Source organism: Platalea leucorodia (genome assembly GCF_965183815.1).
Source record: "Platalea leucorodia genome assembly, chromosome: 8".
Taxonomy (NCBI): Eukaryota; Metazoa; Chordata; class Aves; order Pelecaniformes; family Threskiornithidae; genus Platalea; species Platalea leucorodia.
Genome location: NC_138830.1, coordinates 4,148,609 through 4,171,159, shown reverse-complemented (window position 1 = coordinate 4,171,159; position 22,551 = coordinate 4,148,609). Strand labels below are relative to the sequence as shown.

Here is a 22,551-nt window from a genome sequence, read left to right as displayed (position 1 = left end):
GGCTGCAGTGAATGAATTGCACAAATGTTGGTGCTGCTGCTTCTGTAGCACAAAAAAACCCTACTCTGAAAGTGCAGATCTGGTGGGGCTGCCGTCATTAGGTGCGGAAGACCTGCTTGGTTTAACAGAAGTCAAGCTTACTGATCTCCTTTGAAAATCTTTGTTCTTGTGTATATATTTAAGTGTCCAAATATCAATAAAACCAGTTTGGTTATGGCTTTCAGCCTTGTAAAATGTTAGGAGATGAGATGGTGCAAATCCTTATGCATTTCACAAATATAATTTTATGAACACTAAAGCTGAAAAACTTACTCAAGAGCCTGGGAAACCAGGATTAGTTTTACTGGATTTTAGGTGAAAACCATGGTGGTTTGCTGCAAATCATTGATTGACAGAATAAAGCACTTTTTTCCTAGCACCGATATAATTTTGAAAAGGCCTGTGGCTTAATTGCACAGCTAATAGTTGAAAAATGTTATCCTTTGAATATATTTGATATTTAACCTCAAAACAAGATCCTGGGTGAAAATATTTTATAGTCTCTTGTCTCTATTGGGCTGTACTTAAAATTTGGGCAAAACAGTGTAGTCCCTACTCCAGACAGGCCAAGTAGAGTTGACGGTTGTTATCCTGCAGCACGCAGTGGGGAACTTTGCTTTCTGACCAACTTACATGTTTTGTGACAGTAACTAGTGCTGAGGGTTTGGGGTTTTTTTTAATAAATATGATATCTTTAAGCTGTTGTACTCCGGGAACTGTCAATAAGGAATTATTTCCATATATATAACATTTTAATAGAAGCTACTGTGTATAAGTAAGTCCCAGGCTCTACCCACAGGCTCGTGATGAGGGGACAAAGCTGTGATGGCTGCTGGCCTTCAGGAAACGAATTTCTTGATGGAACAATTTGTTAGTGTTAAAAACATGCGTAATTAGGCAAGGATAATGCTACTTCATTTCGACCATCATAAACAACAGCTGTTATTGGGGATATAATCTTTTTTTAATGTGGAAACCCAGGGAATTATTTTCAAAGCACAACTGCGGGCGTGCTAATGCAGATGCTTGGGCTGGTGATGGGCCTTTTGCAATGACTCCTTGAAAAGGAATTTGTAAATCATACCCTTCTGATAGCTCTGGGGTAGACATGTGTAGTAAGAGGAATCCCTCTCTCACGGTCAGTCTTACATTTGCCATTAAACTTAACTCCACGCCTTAGGGAAAAGATGGAGCTTTTGATATATGAGACATCCATCTAGTCAGGGTATGTATTTTGAGGAGGTGGACCAAGTTCTTCCAAAGGTGGAATGGTGTGCTGGGGCATCTGGTTTATGTTAATCAAGTGTGTTAATAAATAACCAGCTTTAGAGCTGTTGGTTTAGAAGTATAATGCAAATAAGCTAATGAAATATTTTTATGATTCTTTGCCTCTTTATGTGCACGTTTCTGGTTTGTTGGTTGGTTTGTTTTTATTTTCTTTATTTTTTTTTTTAAGCTGAATGACACTGCTTTGCTCTGTGCTTCTTTTGACCTGATGCCCAGATCCTGTTGTGGATAATCCACGCCTATTCATAGCAAAAGAGCACTTAAATGCTGTCACTTAAATGTTGATTGTTTGGAGATTAGGGATGGAATGGCTTTGTGCCTCTTATCTTTCCTGAACCATTTATTGTGCTCTGTATGCTGGATCAGATCCACCCTGATCAGTGCTCCCCGAGAAATCATTGCTGCAGGCAAAATAATGGCTTTCATATGTCATCTTTCTGATTTCCAGCTTGTGCTTTAAAAATGTTGCTGGAATAATGGGTTTCTGTAGGATTACTGTAATTCAAAAGGTCATCTAGGCAATAATTGTCTTATGCGTTTAGCCTAAGGAATTCAGAAACACATTCATTCACATTCTGTCTTTCCAGATTGAATGATCAAATTCTGCATGCAGGTGTCCCAGAATATAAAGACCAGACCTAAATTTAGAGAGTTTTCACAAAAAGATAGAATCATAGCATCGTTTAGATTGGAAAGGACCTTTAAGATCAAGTCCAACCGTTAACCCAGCACTGCCAAGCCCACCACTAAACCACGTCCCTCAGCACCACATCTCCCCGTCTTTTAAATCCCTCCAGGGATGGGGACTCCATCACTTCCCTGGGCAGCCTGGGCCAGGGCCTGACAGCCCTTTCGGGGAAGAAGTTTTTCCTAATACCCAACCTAAACCTCCCCTGGCGCAGCTTGAGGCCGTTTCCTCTTGTCCTATCGCTTGTAACTTGGAAGAAGAGACCGACCCCCACCCTCCTACAGCCTCCTTTCAGGTAGTTGTAGGGTAAGGTTGTTGTAGATAAGGTCTCCCCTCAGCCTCCTCTTCTCCAGGCTGAGCCCCCCCAGCTCCCCCAGCCGCTCCTCCCCAGCCTTGTGCTCCAGCCCCTGCCCCAGCCTCGCTGCCCTGCTCTGGCCACGCTCCAGCCCCTCCATGGCCGCCGTGGGGTGCGGGGCCCAGCGCTGAGCACAGCATTCGAGGGGCGGCCTCACCAGGGCCAGGTACAAGGGGACGATCCCTGCCCTGCTCCTGCTGGCCACACTATTCCTGATACAAGCCAGGATGCCATCGGCCCTCTTGGCCACCTGAGCACACTGCTGGCTCATGTTCAGGCGGCTGTCAACCAACACCCCCAGGTCCTTTTCCTCCAGGCAGCTCTCCAGCCACTCCTCCCCACGCCTGTAGCGTTGCGTGGGGTTGTTGTGCCCCAAGTGCAGGACCCGGCACTGAGCCTTGTTGAACCTCACACAGTTGGCCCTGGCCCATCGATCCAGCCTGGCCAGGTCCCTCCGCAGGGCCTTCCTGCCCTCCAGCAGATCCACACTTCCACCCAACTTGGTGCCTTCTGCAAACTGACTGAGGGTGCACTCAATCCCCTCATCCAGATCGTTGATAAAGATATTAAACAGAACTGGCCCCAGTACTGAGCCCTGGTGACACCACTCGTGACCGGACGCCAACTGGATTTAACTCCAGTCACCACCACTCTCTGGGCCTGGCCGTCCAGCCAGTTTTTTACCCAGCAAAGAGTATACTCGTCCAAGCCATGAGCAGCCAGCTTCTCCAGGAGAATGCTGTGGGAAACAGTGTCAAAGGCTTTACTAAAGTCCAAGTAGACAACACCCACAGCCTTTCCCTCATCCACTAAGCGGTCACCTTGTCATAGAAGGAGATCAAGTTGGTCAAGCAGGACCTGCCTTTCATAAACCCATGCTGACTGGGCCTGATCCCCTGGTTGTCCCGTACGTGCCGCTTGATGGCACTCAGGATGATCTGCTCCATAACCTTCCCCGGCGCCGAGGTCGGGCTGCAGTCCCCCGGATCCTCCTTCCTGCCCTTCTTGTAGATGGGCGTCGCATTTCCTAACCTCCGGGCAACTGGGACCTGCCTGGTTAGCCAGGACTGCTGGCTAAATGCTGGAAGCTGGCTTGGTGAGCACTTCTGCCAGCTCCCTCAGTACCCTTGGGTGGATCCCAAGATACAAATATTAGATATTAAATCTAAATTTTCAATTTATACCAAGATTAATCCAGATTTTGACTGAACTGCTGACAATACAAAGTTAACAGAAGTGGGTTTAAAGTGTTTCAGTAAAAGTTTCACAAGCAGCAAGAGCATGGGGTAAATGATCGCTAGTTCCCAGTGAAACTCCCCATTAAAGAAAGAAATCTAAATCATAAGTTTTAAAACCATCGCTTTAGACACCTGAAGATTACTAAAGATGAGTACAGTGTACACTGAACTGGGATGCGTTTTGGTGCTTCCTGGTCTTTGTAGCATTCCCATCGTCTGCAGCATTCAGCAATGGGCGACTGGGGTGATATTTTAACTATTTTAAAAAATATGATAATATGTGTTACTAAATAAATAGTTTATTACTAGTTCTGTGTGCAGCTGTTGAACTGTGTGTGTATGTGTCTCTGGATTTTGCTTAATTGCAGTCTGTTATGTGTAGGACTGAAGAATAAATTTTTAAAACTGTAATGGATCGACTCCCCTTACACTGCAAAAAACTTTTATTCCTGTGAATTTGAAATCCCGGTATGGCTTAGTGCTGTGTGCTGGAGTTCGTTATGTGCTCTCTGCTCTCATGTGCCCGTGGTCTAAAGGTTTATGTCCTTAGCTATCAGCATTTGGCCAAGTTAAACACGCTGTCACAGGTTTGGTGGTGGAACCTGAAGCTGTAATTCTCCCCTGCACACAACTGAGTTATATCTTTATTTCAGCTCTTAAAATTTAGATGAGTAGTTAGGCTTTAAATCTCTACCAGCTCTTGGATTGTGCTGGTACCCAAAGATGTAGTATACCAGTCTGTGCCCTCCTTGCCCCCTGTATCTCTTCCAAAGTACAGAGAACACAATTGTTGGGTTGGGAAAAATTTAATTTTTGAAGATCACAGTGAAACAAATGTGTTTTTCTTTCGGCAGGTCTTTTTGGTTCAAGTTAATCCAGGTGAAACCTTTACAATAAGGGCTGAGGATGGAACCCTGCAGTGCATCCCAGGTAAGAGAATACACGAACATGTGGACGAGCATTGCTTGCATGATGTAAAACTTGTTCTCTCATCTCTACAAAAATGGGATATGCAGTTCTGAAAATACAGTGAGGCACTTAAGAGTGAGAAGTTGCAGACCTGGCTGCTGTACGTGTTATAGGGCTTTAATATCTTGGAATGAGCCATGAATTTCTTGCAGGTTCAGGAGATTTCTCTCTCTGTTCAATCATTTATCAGCATTTTTTATTTTATATATATGCATATTTCCTTATAACCGAATAGTAAATGCAAATGAGAGATCCCAAGTTGGACTGAAAACCAGTAGCGAATTAAGTGGCTATCTATGGAAAAACTTCTGTTTTCATACAGGCATCAGGAGAGAGAGAGAGAAAATGGGCAGAGAAGTACAGACATTGCAGAGTGCCTGCAGCAGCCAGATTGGTTTTGGGCGGAATTTTAAATTGGTTCTTTAGAAGCAGAGCCGGTTAATTATGTAGTATTGAATAAAAGCATGTAAGCAGTCTTTTGATTGCTGTTTTACCTCTCTGTAAAATTGTGCAAATATGATAAGTAGTGCTTCTGGTTTTTTTTCTATAAGAGGGCCCACACAAAATCTTTTAACAGGTCTGAAGGGAGAAGCGATAAAAGACCTTTCAGATTGCATATTAAGTACTGTGAAGAGGGTTTCTAGCTAGTAGCAAATACAGCTTTGAAGTGAAGCAGCTATTTCCTTAGGTATAACCCTGTCTACAGTAAATACAGGAAGGTTAAATCAAAATTTAAAGGAAATAGACTGTGTAGCTGTACTGCTAATACTGTTTTGAGTGAAATTTTTTTTTTTTTTTTGAGCTTATGCCGTTCTCTTATTTTTTTGAGAAGGGAGGTAGGTGGTGTTGCCTCCCCCATCTTTCCAGACCTTATACCATTAAGCAGCAATCTCAGTGGGCTATTCATTTAAAAGCCTTTCCTAAAAAAGTAATAATAATTGGGGGGGGGGGGGGGAGACAGTTTAATAATAGTTGTATAGCTAGTGAATTGCCCCTGTATTTTGACTGTGAATTTCAAATCTACTCAAGAAAGGCTGTTTCTTAGACTGCATCAAATACTAAAATAACACTGCTCAAGGATAGCTATGCTTTTTATTAAAATTTGGCTTAGAAGGGACCCCTGGAGGTCACCTTATCCAACCTTCTGCTGAAAGCAGGGATAGTGTCAGAGGTGGATCAGGTTGTCTGCCACCTCCTGAGTTGTGAAGCTCTCTGAGGATGGAGGTTGCTCCCTGGGCAAACTGTTCCAGCGCTGCACCGCTCCCGTAGGGAAGAGTTTGTCCTTTGAAATATTTGACATGTCCCATCTTGCAGCCTCTGCATCTTTTCTGTCACCCCCCATTTAAACAGTGGAGGAGTTGGTGGTTGTTGCTTGAAATTTCATCCCTATGGAAATGAGGAATTAGTAGTTGTTTGAGATAGACGTTACAGAAGCTTCTCTGAACACCGTCCAGGATTATTCGGTCTTGATGAGCAATAACAGCAGCAATTTAAAACTGCTTGTTACGATTTATAGCCAACATGCTGTGTGGTAAGAAATTGGTCCACATGGCAATTAACAGAGGAATATTGCTGGCTACTCCTTTTATTTGAAATGAATGCTTTAATACTGATTAGTGCATTAAAAATTTCCATGACAAATATAATTATGACACCATTTGTTTATAATTTTTTTCATGCTCAAAGTGTTGTTCAGATAGTGTATTTAAAGGAATGCAACTTGAAACCTCCTGGTTCTGTATTCCCAGTAATTTAACATGTTTGTGCCAACGGGGCTTGTTTGGTACTCATCAGCAGTCTTTCATAAAATTAATTTAGAATTTGTATCATAAGATTTTTCTCCTTTTTTTTTTTTTGGTAGAGCTGCAGCATTGACCGCCAAAGCACACGCGTTTCTTTGTATACGCTCTTCAAGTTCAGTCTAAAAATTCTGATATTCTTTTAATGCTAAAGCTTCAACTCCTACTTTGTTGTGAAATATATTGCTGAAATAAGTACATCTTTCGAACACCGAAGAGCACTTGACTATTGTTGTTGCCTTTTTTTTTCTTTTGGTAAAGGTGTGTTCACAGTGCAATTGTGGAATTTAAATAATGTTAATATTGACCTATTGTGGAAGAAACTGTAATCAGCCAGCAAATATATGAAGATGAGGATTGGTGGCAGTTCTGTTTTCCCTGTGTTCTGAGGTTATTGTAAAAGAGGGGCTTTTGGGAACTACACACCCCCTTGCTCCACAAAACTTACAATGTCTTTTTTCCCCTGTGGTAGAGCGTTAGGTTAATGTATTCCCTATACGTAGGGCAGCACTTAGACAATAACGGTGCATTTTCCTTTGCTCCCACATTGCAGTACGATGAGGAAGCTATGGAACCATTTTAGCACTACCTTAGGGCAGCATGGAAGTCTCTCTTTGGGCAGCGTGTACGCCTGGGAGCTGGCAGCTCCCCGCTGGACGGGCGATACTCGCTTCTTCCTTGCTGCCTGGTACTCAGCGGTATGCCGTAAGATGTGCTTGTAAACGGGATTCATTTGTATTCACAATATGAAGGACTGCTTTGTTATAAATTGTGTGTGATTCTCCTGAGTTCAGGGAGTGAACACTGTTGTTAAAAATTTGAGATGTCATGACTTGGTTACACTAAATCCTTCAGGATATACAAAAGCTGCTCTTTCCTTTGGCTTCATCCGTTCTGCAGGGGCGGCTAGCTTCACTTATGTAAAGTGGTTTTTATCTCTCTGAAAACTTTTTTTTTTTTTATATAACTTTTTGAGAAGTTTGAAATCTTCACCTTGTGCTCCCAGAGCCTGTTTTGGATGTCCTGTGAACCACGGCTTTGTATGCAGGACCCCGCTCGGCTCCACGGCTGTGGTGTACCTGGGGATGGGTGGCGATAATGTGTGTTAGAGGACTGGCATGAAAATAGCAGAGAAAAAGATGATTTAATGCATCATCGTTTGTCTTCTCAAGGTTGGAAGAAAGACACTTGTTTGAAGAAAACCTCTGTGGAATATCCTCTGTTTTAAACACCCTGAAGTGTAATTAGCCACTAATTGAGTAATCACTGTTTAAAACCAGAAAGAATAGATGCACATTTGAAGGTCTCCAGTATTTTGGAATAGTGGAGAAATCCCAAATACAAAAACTTTTTCCAGTTCCTCAGGGTTTCACCAGTAAGGCAATCAGTGAAAACTTTAAAAATAAAAATATCCCCTGAGAAACTACCCCCCTAAAATACTATACAACTGGAATAAATGTGTACTTTAATTGAACATGCAATGTGTTATAGTGAGTGCTGTCTTCATTCCTGTTTTCTGTTTTCATGTAGGCAGAGGTGACTTGTTTAAGAGATTGATTCAGAAGCCCCGTAGGTCGTGGGGGGGCCTGGACTCAGCGGCTGGCAGAAGTGTAGCTGGTCAGCGGGCATGAAGAGGGTCTGTGGCTTCCTTGAGAGGACAGATCTAAAGAGATCGATCAATCTGGTCTTTTGGAGAAAGCCAGCCCGTGAGCAGAGGTCTGTGTGGCACAGCCCACAGGCTGGGTTATTGAGGGAAGCATCTGGGCGGCTCCGGCTGCTCCCACCAGGGCTGGTGTTACCGGCTGGCTCCCTAAGGGTTTGCCTTCTCCATCCCGCGTAGTAGGAGAGATGCTGTGGTATGTGACTTCTGTAGCCTTTATAACAACCAAATAAAGGAATAAAGAAAGGAGATGTTGGGGGTTAATTGAGGGGAATCTTTTTTTTAATAGTTGCCAGAAGCTGAATCAAGTAGAAGGCTGGGACCCGGCGCTGCCTGCGCAGGCAGGAGGCACGCTCCCCTGCCTACCCAGGCCGTGAAACACGAGTGCTTGCTGAATATTGAGGCTGGCCGCCGGGCCTGTGTTATAAAGTGGAAACATAAAGCACATCCTTTATTTGCGTGCGATTGCATGACCAGTCTTTGTTCCTTTTAAGCCCTGTGCGTATTAATGACAAAGTATTGGCATGCTTCCTCCAAAAATGACGGTGTCCCGGGGGGGCAGGGGAGGAAAGCCCCGCTCGCCCTGTGCTGCCGGCCCCCCGGCCGCGTTTTGGGCCCTGGCGGCAGAACTGTACCTCTGTGGGTGGTTAAAGGGAGATTGGTTTAGAATCTTAATTCAGTATTTTTGAGACATGAAACATGTATAGGTGCTGTATCACTGGTATTTTAAAAGCTGCTCTTTTTATATAGTTTTGACAGATAATAAGTACTTCATAAATATGTCAATACTTGAAATACCTAATTTCCTTTTTGCGTTTTTCCGCTTAATTTTTCACAAACTCGGGACTCGACTGTTGCTAGCTCTGCAAGGAAAGGACAAGGGCAAGGCATAGCCTCACCCATTTCTTTACTCAGCTATAACTGTAGATCTTGTATTTCCTTTATATGAAAGATTGCTTCTAGCTAATGCTCTGGGGTAAATGAAATAATGAAATGAAATATGAAGGAAAGGGAGAACACGGATCTGATCAACTGGAGAATAGAATCGAAACAGCCCTTCTGTATTTGAAAAAAAATTTTATTTCTGCTTTCTGAATTTGAGAATAAATAGATTCCTGGTGAATCTGACGTGTTCAGGAAATTCCCCTTTCCCTAATGACTGATTGAAGACCGGTGTTTTTAGCCAATATCTTAAGATCTTTGGTAGGAACTTCTATTGCTGCATGAGAATCATGTCATATACTAAATTACTTAAAAATACAGCAGTTTGTGCGTAGTTTGGGGCAGTGAAGAATCCCGAGAATCTGTTCGGTGCTTTTTCATCCTGGAAGGCGATAATGCCAAGCTGTCGTGCGCACTGTGGTATGAATAATATGGCTAAAATGATTATTCTGGTGCCACTTGAACTTGCTTGTCACCCACATGTTGAAAAAACGTATATACAGAGACCTTGATGCAGACTGCGTAACACTTCTACCCATTGATCACACAGAATCACTCAGTTATCGCTAAATGTATTTTCTGTTGCCGTCCATCTAAATGATACCCAAGCTGGGTCTCATTTTCTGCCACAAGCAAAGCAGGCTGAGTTTTCTGTTCTGTAATTTTGTGTGTGTATGCGTAGCATGTGAAAAGCCCGTACCAAAGCTAGAAGCAAGAACAGGTAGCAGAAAAGCACCTGGTGTGATAAAAATGGGAATTCCTGGGTGTATTCTGTCTAGCCCAGGCTGTTGGAAATACCCGCTTGAAACCTATCTCCCGTCTTTATTCCACCCCTAATGCTGCGATACTGAACAGTGAAACACGACATTTGCGTGCAAAGAAAACAAATAGGCTAATGAAAAGAAATTAGGCTTTAATTCTAGCATTGCACAGGTGAGGAAGGCTCTGCATTGAGTGGGCTTCTGGTTTGTTTTTCAAGGACAAGGTACAGGTGTGCGATGGCATGGAGGGGTTGTGGCTATGCTTAAAGGTGAATATCTGCATAGTAAGCAAGAACCTAAATTGCCTTTGAGTGGTTACATTTTGAATGAGAACAGGATAACAAACATGCAAGGTTGACTAACACTGGTGTTTGTTTCAACTGATACTTTCAAGTGTTTTGCCGTTGATGCTGAACTTGAAGCACTACAGGGCCTTTGCCTGTTCTTACCTTGCAAAATAAAGATTGCATGACTTAAATTTCAGTGCTGGTTTTTCCGTGGCTCTAAAAACGAGTAACTCAAGAGAAAGGCCAGAAGTATGCTAAAAATCTAGCAGTGGTTTCTCAAATGAAAGATTTCCTGGAATTATTATTCCCTTAATTTGGTGGATGGGTGTGGTTTAGTGTGGTAATGCAAAGGAACGGATAATATTAAAGGCTACATAGCTGTAGATTTATGTAGGAAGAGTGTGTGTGTAAGTGAAATAAGGCTGTTCAGTCTAGTCTAAGCAAACCAAAAAAAGTCTTTATTTTTTTTCCCTTTAGGATGAGGTTGGAAACAAGGAAGCGAGTCAGTTTCTTGGAGGGAAGGAAGGAGTTGAAAATAGATGGGACGTGGTGTAAGCAAATGAGTAATAGCTGTGGCACGGTACGGGGTGGGGACGGAGGAGCCAAGATGGGAGTCGGGAAGGGCACACGTGAGGGAACTGGTGGATGTCGGATCAGAGATTGAGGATGAAAGAAGCCTAAGGAGACGGAACAAGAAAATACAGGTCCAGGTAGCTGGCTGGTTTTATAATGCTGCAAGCTTAGCTGTTGCATCAGCCGCTGCGAGCGTCTCCCTCCGTCGCTCTGCAGGCACAGAGGCAGCGGATGGGCTGCTCGTCCATGCTCCTGGCTTGTTGGCAGTCTGACGTGAAATAGTAGCAGCGCCCGAAATGAGGTTGCTTTGGAGAGGTTTCCAGAAGGCTGGGAAGAGACTTCTAATCAAAGGGCAGCTCCTGAAATCTGAGGGGGGAAGGTGCATTGGGCACTTCAGGGTGAGAGCTGGGGGCTGCAGGCTGGTGCAGGATCTGCTCTCTTTCCAGAGTATCTGCTGAATTATATATATATTCAGAGTATCTGCTGAATTCTCAGAATTTGGTCCTCGGTTAAGTTTAAAGAAATTAATTCATGACTGTTTTCAAAATACGCTGCATTGTTTATTACTGTATGAATTCTGTTATTATTGAGCAAATTTTGCTCAATTGCTTTATCCTCTGCAGTAAGGGCCCTTTGCACCCAAATAACTTTTAAAACAAAATTCTTACTACTCATTTACATCATCTTACTTGACTCGTGGTACTTGGTGTTTAAATTTAATATTTGATGGAGAAGTCAGACTTCCAGTACCCATTGGCCTTACTGGTATATCAACACATATTTAAATAAGTTTTTGATTTATTGAAGTTCTTTCTGGTGATGGACAAACGAGGGATTATCTGCACAAGCATCCTCCAGAACAAAACTGTGGTGAAGGGCTATAATCTGGAAGAATCCCGTGTTGCTGTTTGTGATTCCTGTCTAACCAGCCTTTGCTATATCGGCCAAAATATTTGTTTCTTCTGTCAACAGAGTCAATGCCGTCCTTTAGAGGTATTGCCACCCATCTTCTAGCTTTGCTCGCATCGGTGAGTTGGCAAGCTCAGCTCTGTGGCGCTGGCATGTCCCCAGATCAGGGTTCAGCCCTGTCCCTCCTGTTGGGATATTATCCATGGTGCACTCCATGGTTTGTCAAAGGTATAGCTACAAACCACCAGTTCTTAATACCTAACCATATAATCATAACAGATATTGTTAGGTTAATAGTTTCTGCTTATTTTATTGTTGTTGCCGCGTTATTAACCAGAAAATGCGAGAATTTGCAGTGGAGCCTTTTATCCTCTGTTATTTTTGGTCACTCTGCCTGTATTTCACATATGGACCCTTTGGCCTTTTAGTGTTCAGTCACCTTAGAAAACTCAAGTCCTGATTGTGCATCATTTATTCCTTCCACGTGGAAGGAATAACTTTAACATTTCCATATCTTTGTGAAACTTGTGTTGAAATCATCTAAGGGAGAGCAAAGAGATGCTAACTCAGAGGAGATTTTTCCCTTGTTACTGTCAGTGGGATCGTAGCACCATTCTCCTTTCATCTCATGGGTTTTGTTTTTAGCACACTACAATAAAGTATAGGAAACCATGTTAGAAGCCAAAAGTAAACAATAGGATGCTTTGTTTACTCTGTGGATAATCTCAGCTTCTCTGTTTTAAATCAGATAATGCTAAGAATAATCATGGAAATTTTTTTGCATGTGTGCAGATTAAATCTTGAATAAGATGCACCTGCACTAGTACATTTGCTGTATAGCATATCTAGTCCTTTAAAAACCCCTTTTGATTAAAATATAGTGAATTAGTCGCTGTTATTTAATATAACTCCCCTGATAGAAGACAAAAGAAAAAAAGGGGAAACTTGACACATAACTGGATTTTGATTTGGCTTAATCTTTCCAAATCCTAAAGTTTGAATGTGTTACAGTACATACTGTGAGGAGAGAGAGGGAGAGAAATACCGCTGAAACTGGAAATCTTTCTGAAACATGTGGAAACTCCAAGCATTTTGTAAGAGCCTCGATAACTGTCTGCATCCACGAACACCCGGAGGGACAGCCATAGCCTTCCCCGACCCTGCAGCCCCTTCCCTGGGAAAGCGGGGCCGCGCTGCCGGCGCGGCGGCACGCCTCTGCTCCAGCCGGCCCGGGATGTGACCTGGCGGCCCGCGCCGCGTCCTGCTGACGTGGCCTCCCGGCAGAGGAGAGGGGCAGGGGCTGAATCATCAGCAGGATGAGAAATAAATTAAGACTCCAACTATTCCAGTTTGCAAGTATATAAAAACAAAGCGTCCCGCTTCACAGCGGAATAACACGTAAAGGAGCAGAGAAGTAGCTCGTGAAGTTTGGCCTTTGGTAAAATGAAGATTTTTTGTATATTTTTCTTTGAATGCTTAAGAATCTGCTGCTGGGAAATGCATTTATCTCTAGAATTAGGAGAGCGGACTTCAAAGACAAATGTTAGAACATACAGTCTGGGCTATAATTTCAGACTTTTTTTGGTTTTGTAAATATGCAGGACTTGTATTTGGGGTTTGTGTCTGTCCTTATTTTACTTATGTGTGTATATGTATACGTCTGAAAGGGTCAGTAAGTGTGGTACATTCAAACTAATTTGAAGGGCACTTGGAAAGGCAGTGTCTCATACCAGCATGCTATCAATTTTTAAATGTCTCCCAGTATCTATGGATCTCTCCCCAAAACACAGAGACCCTATGTGAGTGTATCGGTATCCGCAGGAATGCTTGAGTTGTCGGTGTCGGTCCTGCTCAAACGCAAATAATCGTCCACGTGTGGACCCAGTATGTTCCAATCAATGGTGTCAGGATTTTAAAATCCAAGATCCACATTCTTTACCCAGTCTGCTCGGACTACAGACATTGCAAACACATTAGTCAGTGCATTTAATCTTTTTAAAGTGCAGCTATAGTCCTAAGTTAGTAAAGCAATTATATTAAGCTTTCTTAATCTGAAGCAATTATATTTGTTGGCCAGAAGAGTCAAAAAATTATTCCATCAGCTTTATTAATTGCCATTACTCCTCCTTAAAGGCACATGTTTGGTTTCCTATACTTTTTATTCTCTATCCTCTTTGATTTTGGTTCACGTTTGTTTTGTACATGCAATGAAAATCTTCATGGTGCAATACGATTTGCAGCGTTAGATAAAAGTTAGCATTTACAAAGTAAAGCTGGCATGGGCTGTTACAACCAGAAATAGCTCTTTGTATAATTTTATTGGAAATGTCTTATCCAGTTTTTCAGTCTCCTGGAGGGGAAAAAAATGCAAGGAAGTAGGGAGTAGGACACCAAGGAAGATGACAAATGTACAGGTATCCTGGCTTCGTTATAGTGCGAGATTTGTCTCGCATACCAGGTCTGACAACTCGCGCCTTTGGTGTGACATGCAGCGGGACGCTTCTCTTCAGAGGCTGCAAAGTGAATTCTGGTAATTGCAGACCTGCCTGTCCCTCTTGCCAGAACCAGAAGTAACTGTTGTGCCAATTGGCATTAACCTTGATTTAAAGAGAATGTATTATCCAAATGAGAGGAACAAGTAACCCTCCAGGTCGGTTCTGCCATGGGCTCTTTCTGCAAAGCTTGCGCGTCGCGTTGCTGGCTGTCCATCTGAACAGACTTCAGACGCTCGGATCGCTTCGAGGCAAGACCTCAAGCTGGAGCAGTGTAAATTTGTTGTGCTGAACCTGTTCTTCAGACCTTCCAGTGGGGAAGACATTATCTCTGTTCAATCATGGTTTTTCCCAGATTCTGCTGCCTTGTAAGGACTCAAGGTGTGCATTTGGCAAATGAGTTCTTCAAACACAAGCGTCTGCGGCTGGCAAACCACTGCGCTGTACAGAACGGTGCTCCTCCTGCCTCTGATGAGGCACGCTCGGTATTTTAGCATATCAAGAAATATTTCCTTGCAGGAAAGAAATATTATATTCTCCACCAAGCAGGTTCTGCCGGTTTTATAACTCTTATTAACTTCATATCCTCCATTGTGACTGCCTGAAATTGGCATAGCGAATATTTTGACGATATTTATAAAAAGACTAAGGCGGGCATTTCCTTCTATGTAGTCAGACCGTTAACCTAGGAGAGCAGACATTAAGCAGCAGACTTAAATGCAGACTTTTTGAGTTGCCCATTTGAGGGATGAAGGAGGAGATGGAAAGAAGCTTGGTAGCAATTTCCAAATACTTGTACCTGGAACTTCAGTTAGGGAGCTGCAGATGAAATTCCCTCCCAGAGGGAGGCTGAAGATAGACTATGTTCGCTTCTGTGGCAGCAAGGCGGACTGGCTATCAATTGTGAAACTGAGGTTGGAGATGTGGATTGGGGAGGTGGATGAAGCACAGAGTCGCTTATAATCATTACAGGGCTTTTATTGTTGTTATGTTTCTCATTTCTAATTTTAAAACAAATCTCAACTTGGATAAGTAAGAATAATGAATTGACTTTAAATGTCTTGATGGTAAAGAATGTAAATTGGATTGTTTGTTGGTTTTGCTGAATTTAAAATTGTATTTATTCCCACCATAAAAAAAGAAATCTGTAGTGGTGGTTGGAAGCTGTATCTGAATTGGCTGTTGATTCTGCTGTTGTCAGATTTCTTGGGTTGGGTAGCTTTCACTCTCTGAAAGTCTAGCCTCTTCTATATTTAGATACAGTATGTGTGATCATACCCTTAAGAGCCTTGTTGTTCCTTCTGCACCGGGGTTTTCTTGTAGTCGCTGCAGTATGGCGGGTTCTGTGCCTGTGACATCAATAGATCATTTTCTGTATCATGAATATTTTCATTAATATAGGGATGAAGAATAGATGTTATTAACAGAAACAATTTGCTGAATCAGCTTTGTAACGAAAGCATCACTGGCTTCAAAACAAAAAGGAAAGAAAAAAAGCCAACTGAACCACATTAACCAATTTGAAATTGTGTAACTCTGGGCAACCTCGAAGGCTGTAGACTGCCATCCAGTAGTATCACTAATAGTTATCTAAAAAGTAAATCTAGAATCTGAATTGGTATTCTAAACTATTTAAGGCCAATATAATCAAAACAAATGAACCTATGCTGTGATTTACTCATTTAAACACCACAAAACTTAATTTTAGTTTTTCCTTTTTTTATGGGTCAGAGAGCATCAAATACTGCTAAAAAAATCAAGCTGCTCCTGGAGATGAGTGGGTTTTTTGTTTGTTTTTTTGCAATGTTCAGCACAAGACCGTAATTTGTGCAATTTATTTTTTTTAGCAATGTACCCCCTGTGTGTGATAACGTAAAGCTGCAGGGTTCTGCAAATGCTTTGTTTATAAGCTGTGTTTGATTATTGCTTACAACTTCTTGACTTCTTGATTATATTATTGACAACAGTTTTGGTGGTGTGGTTTTTTGGGGTTTTGTTTTGTTTTCTCCTTGCTGCTGTTTTTTTGTAAGCTTATCCTTCTTGTTCCTGTTGGGGCTGGGCTGGGGGAGCATCGGAGTGTAGATGGCTTGTCAGAAGCGCTGCCTTCCCCTCCGGGTTGCTGTTAATTCTCTGACAATACCCTCCACAGGAGGTTTTAAAAAATATTTAGTAGCACAGAAACATGTTAACTCAGTGTGCATGTGAAGTATTGCAAGTTATTCATCAGCAAGGTTTATTTTTTTTTCTTCTTCTCCTGGCAAGTGAAGGGCTCGTGACCCCGCAGGTATGGAAGACAGAAGCCAAGCAACCCGTGCAGCGACCCTGGTGTAAGGCTTTGTCAGCAAACTATAGTCCTGTTGTTATGTTATGGGAAGGCTTCGCTGTTGGCAGTGCTGGCCAAGCAAGAGTCTTCGTTTTATTTTAGCTCAAAAGACTTTATTTTATGTCGATACGGCTCTCAGGCGAAGTTGCGTAAGTAACCGTGTGGCCTGTAACTACCTGTGTCCTGTTTATCCAAACGTCACCTTTTAAGCGATGGACATGTTAAGCAAGGCTAGTCTGTGTATTAGAAAAATCCGGCCTAAAATTCCTGGAAACTCGTGTGCTTTTGATTATCACGCCTGCCTCTGCTAAGAGTCAGTCTCGTCCAATGCCATCTTGGCTAGGTCGCTACAGATGACCTTGGCGTAACAATATAACGTACTATTTTTATCTCGGTAGACGATACTATCTCATCATAACATTTTTGAACATTTCTAGCTGAATTGTTTTGAATGTTGGAGCTGTGCCTGGAGAGGGGACGAAAACTCAATGCCCGTCATTCTCAATTGTGTGAGCCAGAGCCTTTGAGTTTGATGACGGGGCTAGGGCGAGTAGGGTGGGAGTGAGAAACTAATAAGGTCTGTCCAGTCCAGTGCCCAGCACCTGTTCCTTGAGACTTACATGAGCTCAAACACTTTCTAAATTTTAATTTTATATTTTAAATTTTTGTAATTTCTAAAACGAGTATTTGTGCATGAGCGTGTGTGTTTATTTGTATATATATTTATAAATAAATGGTTTTATATATGATAGACGATAAATCATTTTTCTATATGATGGATCATAAATTACTTATACATTTATTTTTTTAAAAAAATCATTTATATATGGTCATTTCATCACCCTAAGACTGTTACTCATCTCTCCAAAGCTGGTCCAAGCATGGCTCTCCTCATGGTGGAAGCTTTCTAGTCTTTGGCAGCAGCATGGAAATGGCAAGCAAGCGCCGTTGGGTGATTTGCCTGCAGGATTTTTCACTGAGGGTTCGTTAAGATTACTTAACAAGTTAGAAGTAATTTGCCTCCCTTGGGGGAGAATTCTGATATTTGGAGTGTTTATCAGTCATCTGCAAAACGGAATGAACATAATTGGTGGCTAATTGTTTGCAAGAACTGTGAAAGACAATTACGAAGAGTTAAGCTGAAACCAATTGTGTTTATGAAATCTAGCATAAGAAACACTATATTAATCCTGCCTCAATACCAGGAAATGCAATTAGTGTAATTAAGACTATGATACTGTAATTTTCTTGGCGACTAGATGCTTTGGCAGCCGCTTTCCTCTTGCAGCGCGGTTGGAGCAGAGCGTGTTTCTGTCGGCGGTGCCTTCTGCTGCCGCTGCCAAGGGAATTATAAAATTACTTTGTTTACCTCTGTCGTGGGACATGGGAGATGCAACTGCTGTTGACTGGAAAAAGTGTTCAAACTCCTGCATTTCAGCTGCTTAGTTGTGGTCGCGGTGTAATTTTGCAGGCTGTGTGCGTATGTGGTAAGCGCAGCTGGAAGCCCTGCCTGCAAGCGGAGGAAAACGGGAGGTTTGGGACTTCAGTGGTGTTTCTTAAACGTTCACATGGCCAAGTGGAGCTTCACTGAAGGAGCTCCTCGGAGTGCAGTTTGCCTGCCGATGGCTGCCAGTCCTGCCTCAACAGCACGCAGGAACCTCCCTTCTCCATCCTACGGCGTCTCGGAGGTTATAACACCTATAGCAAGGTATCGGAGAGGACGGCGCAGGAGGCACCGTCAGATACCGCCACATCGACAAGTGGCTGCAGTTAGGGCAGATGAACAGACTAGATGAGTATTGCCTTAGTATGTCATGAAAAATAGATAAAATAAATAGCTTCATCCATTTGTATTTAAGCAAACTTAAGCATGTTTAAATTGATCTTAGGAGTCGTAATCATAGATATCTCCATGCTGGTACAGAAAAACTTGAGCAGTTATGGGCCGGCACTCTTCAGTTAGCTTTTTGTTGAATATATATTGCTGATGGATTTGTTGTCAAATGTGCCCAGGTCAGGAAAAAATGAGTGTGTAACATAGTTGTTATTGTTGCAGTTTGTATGTCACTGCTGTGAATGCATGCAATTAAGGGATAATCAGCGTAATGCCTACTTTGAGCTGCTCTTAATGGTTTAATTGCTTCTCTGAGTTAAATAAACACTTTATGCTTATTTTGCAAAATTTTCCCTTGGGAGCTCGTCACATGGAAGTGTATGTGCATGTATTTATTTTTTTAAACATCAAGAAAAATCAATTATTTAATTAAGCTTCTCCTGAAGTTCTCTTTTGGGACATTCTGCGTTCTTATGAGCTGCTTGAATAACTATGTGTCAGAACAGCCTAGGTAAGAGCGATAATGGAATTGTCAATTGGAAAATGAATGTGCATGTTAATGATCCAGATGGTTATTCCAAGGTCATCCAGGTGTCTGTCCTTTGGGGACAGAAGTGCCAGTATAGATTTTTCTGTACTTTGTGAAATGCTTTAACAGTTTCAAATTACTGCGGTAGCTCCAGACGTGAGGTTTGACCTCTCTCCAGAAAGATGGCCGAGGGCCGTCCGCGGATAAGGCAGTGCCGTGGGTACCTGCAGGCTGGAGACCGGAGCAGATGCTGCATCCTCTCCCCGCGTGCTGCTGGCCACCCCGGCGGGCAAATGCCCACGTGCTGCTGGCCACCCCGGCGGGCAAACGTCTGCGTGCCGGGGCCGCGGCCCTTCTCCCCTCCGCCGGCGCAGGCCGGGGGGCTGCGGGGCTCCGCTGGCTTTGCCCATCGGAGTGCCTGCAGAGATACCTCCCTGCCCCATTCCAGCTGGGAAGCTCTCCTGGAGCACGCCCACGGCTTCCCTATATGCCGATGCACTTGGAAAGCAGCAGGAAACTCTACTGTCCGATTCTTTTGATCCTTTCTTTCCTGTTTATTTTCATTCTGTACATTTTTTTTTTTTTTTAAAGACACTTTCTTTCTGTAGTTCTGTGCACGTTACGTGTATCAACATGCCGACTGGAACTGCCTGGAGCCTGCAGAAAATATTACATGGCTGTTCCTTCTACTATTTAAAAGCCTTCATGTCTTTGTAAAAGTTTGCCCATCCCAGAATATTTGTAAGGGATATTCAGTATCTTCTTTTTTATTACCTGCGTTTCTAGAAACTGCTCTGCCAGGGTACTAGAGTTCACTTTGGGTTTTACTGGAAGTTGCTGCTTGCAGAAGGTCTGTGCAGCACGCACAGACCTGGCCCCCCTTGGCCAGCCGTGACATTATTTAGCACGGGAATGGAATGTTTTCCTGATGGTTTCCCAGCCAAGGAGTCTTGCCTTGCAAAATGCTTTTGGGGAGGGTACAGTTACTACATAAAGGGGTTCTCCCCTTCCTGCGTGTAGGGTATTTGATACGCTTCCTTCAAATGGTTTTAACTGCTGAATTAATTAATATGCTAATTAAGATTGCATTTAAAGTAACCTGACGTAACTGCCTGTCTCGTTACTTGCCTGGTAGTGCAACGCTGACTGCGGTTTCCAGATGCAGCCCCCACTTCATGATGCTGTTAGTAAATACACACTCAACACCTGCCCTGATGCTATTTTCATAGAATCATAGAATCGTTAAGGTTGGAAAAGACCTTTAAGATCATCAAGTCCAGCTGTTAACCCAGCACTGCCAAGGCCACCACTAAACCATGTCCTCGAGCACCACCTCTACCCGTCTTTTAAATATCTCTAGGGATGGGGACTCAATGCCTTCCCTGGGCAGCCTGGGCCAGGGCCTGACTGCCCTTTCGGTGAAGAAGTTTTTCCTAATACCCAACCTAAACCTCCCCTGGTGCCAGTTGTAATGATGAACACTTAGGAGGGTAATCTCTCCAGCTGAGGCTGTGAAGGTTTGTGGGTGGGTGGTGGTGCTGTGCAAATGAGGGGTTTTGTTTATGACCAGAAGGGTATACGGAGAAATGTTATACTCTGCTGGGTCTTACTGCAATGGGCTGCTTTTGATCAGCATAGAAGCAATGGCAGAACTTTTAACCAAACTCTAAGTTTAAAATTGTCTTTGGAAACTTAGTTATCTCTCAGAACGTGGTAAGATATTAAATTGGAAGAACTTGTGGTGAGGCATGTGGAAGCGGTAGACATAATAATTGTGGCTGTTAATGCTAATGGTGTTACAGTAGTTCCAATCAAGCAGAAATATTTTTCCTGCAGAACATATGGAAGCATCCTGAGTGTGTTCTAGTGTAAGCCATGTGTTTAAAGGAGGAAAAAAAAGAAGGGTAAAAAACCCAAAACCACAAAAAAAAAAAAAACCCTCTAAAGTCTCAGTCCTGCTGTCATAAACTGAATTTTTTCTCTTCCTCCCCACTTCAGCAGTTCCTCTGCAAGCGGGGCTTAACTCTACAGAAAGGCAGGGTGTGTTCAAAGTCTTTGCAGTTTATTTATTGATGCCTTGTCTTTATTTGAACTATGGCCTTTTACATGTTCAAATAGCATAAGCTTACATTTTCCTCAGGGTGAATCGAAGACTAAAATGGTTTTGTTGACAAGCACAGCGAATTAGTTAGACTGAGTTTAAGTTTTAAGGCCATCCCAGAACCTGAGCATGAAATTTGGGTGCTCTGTTTTGTATTACATCATGTACACAAAAGGAAAGAAATAGACGTTTACAAGCCGATAACTGGCATTTACCAACTGCTGGTCATTCGCAAGGTTATTTCCATTCTATATATAGCCAAAAAAGCTTATGCACAAAATGGGTTAAGTGAATTAGGCAGTTATTTGAGCCAGCTGCTATGCTAGAAATAGAACTATAGCTATTTTCTAACCCCAAGCTGTGTAGTTGCAATATTCCTTCAATACTACTGTGTCTTCTCTGCTTGCAGCTTTTCAAAGCCCTGGTTTCATCATTTTTGGAGGTATATTGCAAGGCCAATTTTAAGTATCCAATTCAGAGCGTTATTTTTCTTGCTTTATTTTTACTTCAAGATGGATGTGCCAGGCAGATGTAGTGGTTAGTTTTATCTGCCCGGGTTTAGCGAGTTGCTAAATGCAGTTTGTGCAAATGTCTGGACAATTTTAAATGGAACATTTTATAATTAAAGATGCAATGAGAGTCATTAAAGCAGTAGTAATTCTGCTCTAAATACAAATGCAGTTAGAGACTGAAAAATTGCCTTTCAAACCAGATAGCCCGTAAAAGTTCACAGCACGCAGCGTTGCTGATAAGGAGCACAGGTCTCTCTAAGCCCCGCACGCTTCCCCATTGCTGTCATCAGAGCTGTTCGTGTTTTCAGCAGTTCGTAGAGGTTGCTCTCCCCATGTTTTCCACCCCCATCTGTAAAAAGTGGCTTTTTTATACGTGGTTGTAGTTGCTGTGTGTGGAGCTGACATTTTGACTCCCTCTGGAGACAGCTAAGGCTTCTCCCTAACGAGAAGCGCCCGTGAAACGCGGCCAGAAGTCGTGGGCTCAGCGGGGCGCGAGCCCGTGCCCAGCTTCAGGGGTGCAAATGCCCCTCAAATCTCTGAACAGCTGCTGGTGCACATCTGCCCCCTTCAGAAGGAGTTTCAGAGCACCGAAGTGAAGTTCTTGCCTGAATCATTGCTTTTTTAAAAAGTATTTTTGGGTAAATGGGGGAAACTAGATGCTACAAATCTTAGAGATCTTCAGCCGTTTGTCAGCTGAAGTAACTTGCTCCAAAGATAAGAGGCTGTAGAGGATCATGCTTGAAAATTTTAATAGTATTTTCCTGTGCTGAATTTCTGGACAGAGATAACAGTGAAAATAGTATTTTATTCCCTATCTTCATTTTATTTGGTTTGCTGGCATCCACCTATGCTGTTCCATTGTACAAAAGAAGCTCTAAGCCCTCGCTGCCCCTCTCTGATTCTTTCTCTTTTGTATTTTACCTGCAAATTACTTGATCTTCCAGGATCTCTAACCTACATTCAAGCCTTTCTCTTAATTGTGTCTCAAAAGCTGGGTGGTGATTCTTGTGTCTCGCTGTGATTGCGGATGTGGTGCTACTCATATGGCTTTCAGCTCAATTTAAGGGTTACTCTGTTTTCTGGTACCCTGAAGTGGTTCTCTTCCCTCTCCTTTTTGTCCAAGTGGAAGAGAGCAAGCCTTGACTGATAAAAACTGCAGTTGTTTTGGACTTTGGAAAAGTTGTGGTTTGATACAAGTGACCTGACCTGACCTGGTGGATAGCTGCTGCTGAAAGACATGACTTCATGATGTC

The 22,551-nt window shown here is 42.8% G+C and overlaps 1 protein-coding gene across 1 annotated transcript in view; it reads left to right on the top strand.

Moving 5' to 3' along the window:
• FNDC3B (fibronectin type III domain containing 3B) overlaps positions 1 to 22,551 on the top strand; it is a 210,756-nt gene that overhangs the window by 46,820 nt on the left and 141,385 nt on the right. The window contains exon 3 of the mRNA XM_082319581.1: positions 4,462 to 4,537. Within this exon, the coding sequence (XP_082175707.1) occupies positions 4,462 to 4,537 (76 nt within the window). The remainder of the gene's footprint in view (positions 1 to 4,461; positions 4,538 to 22,551) is intronic.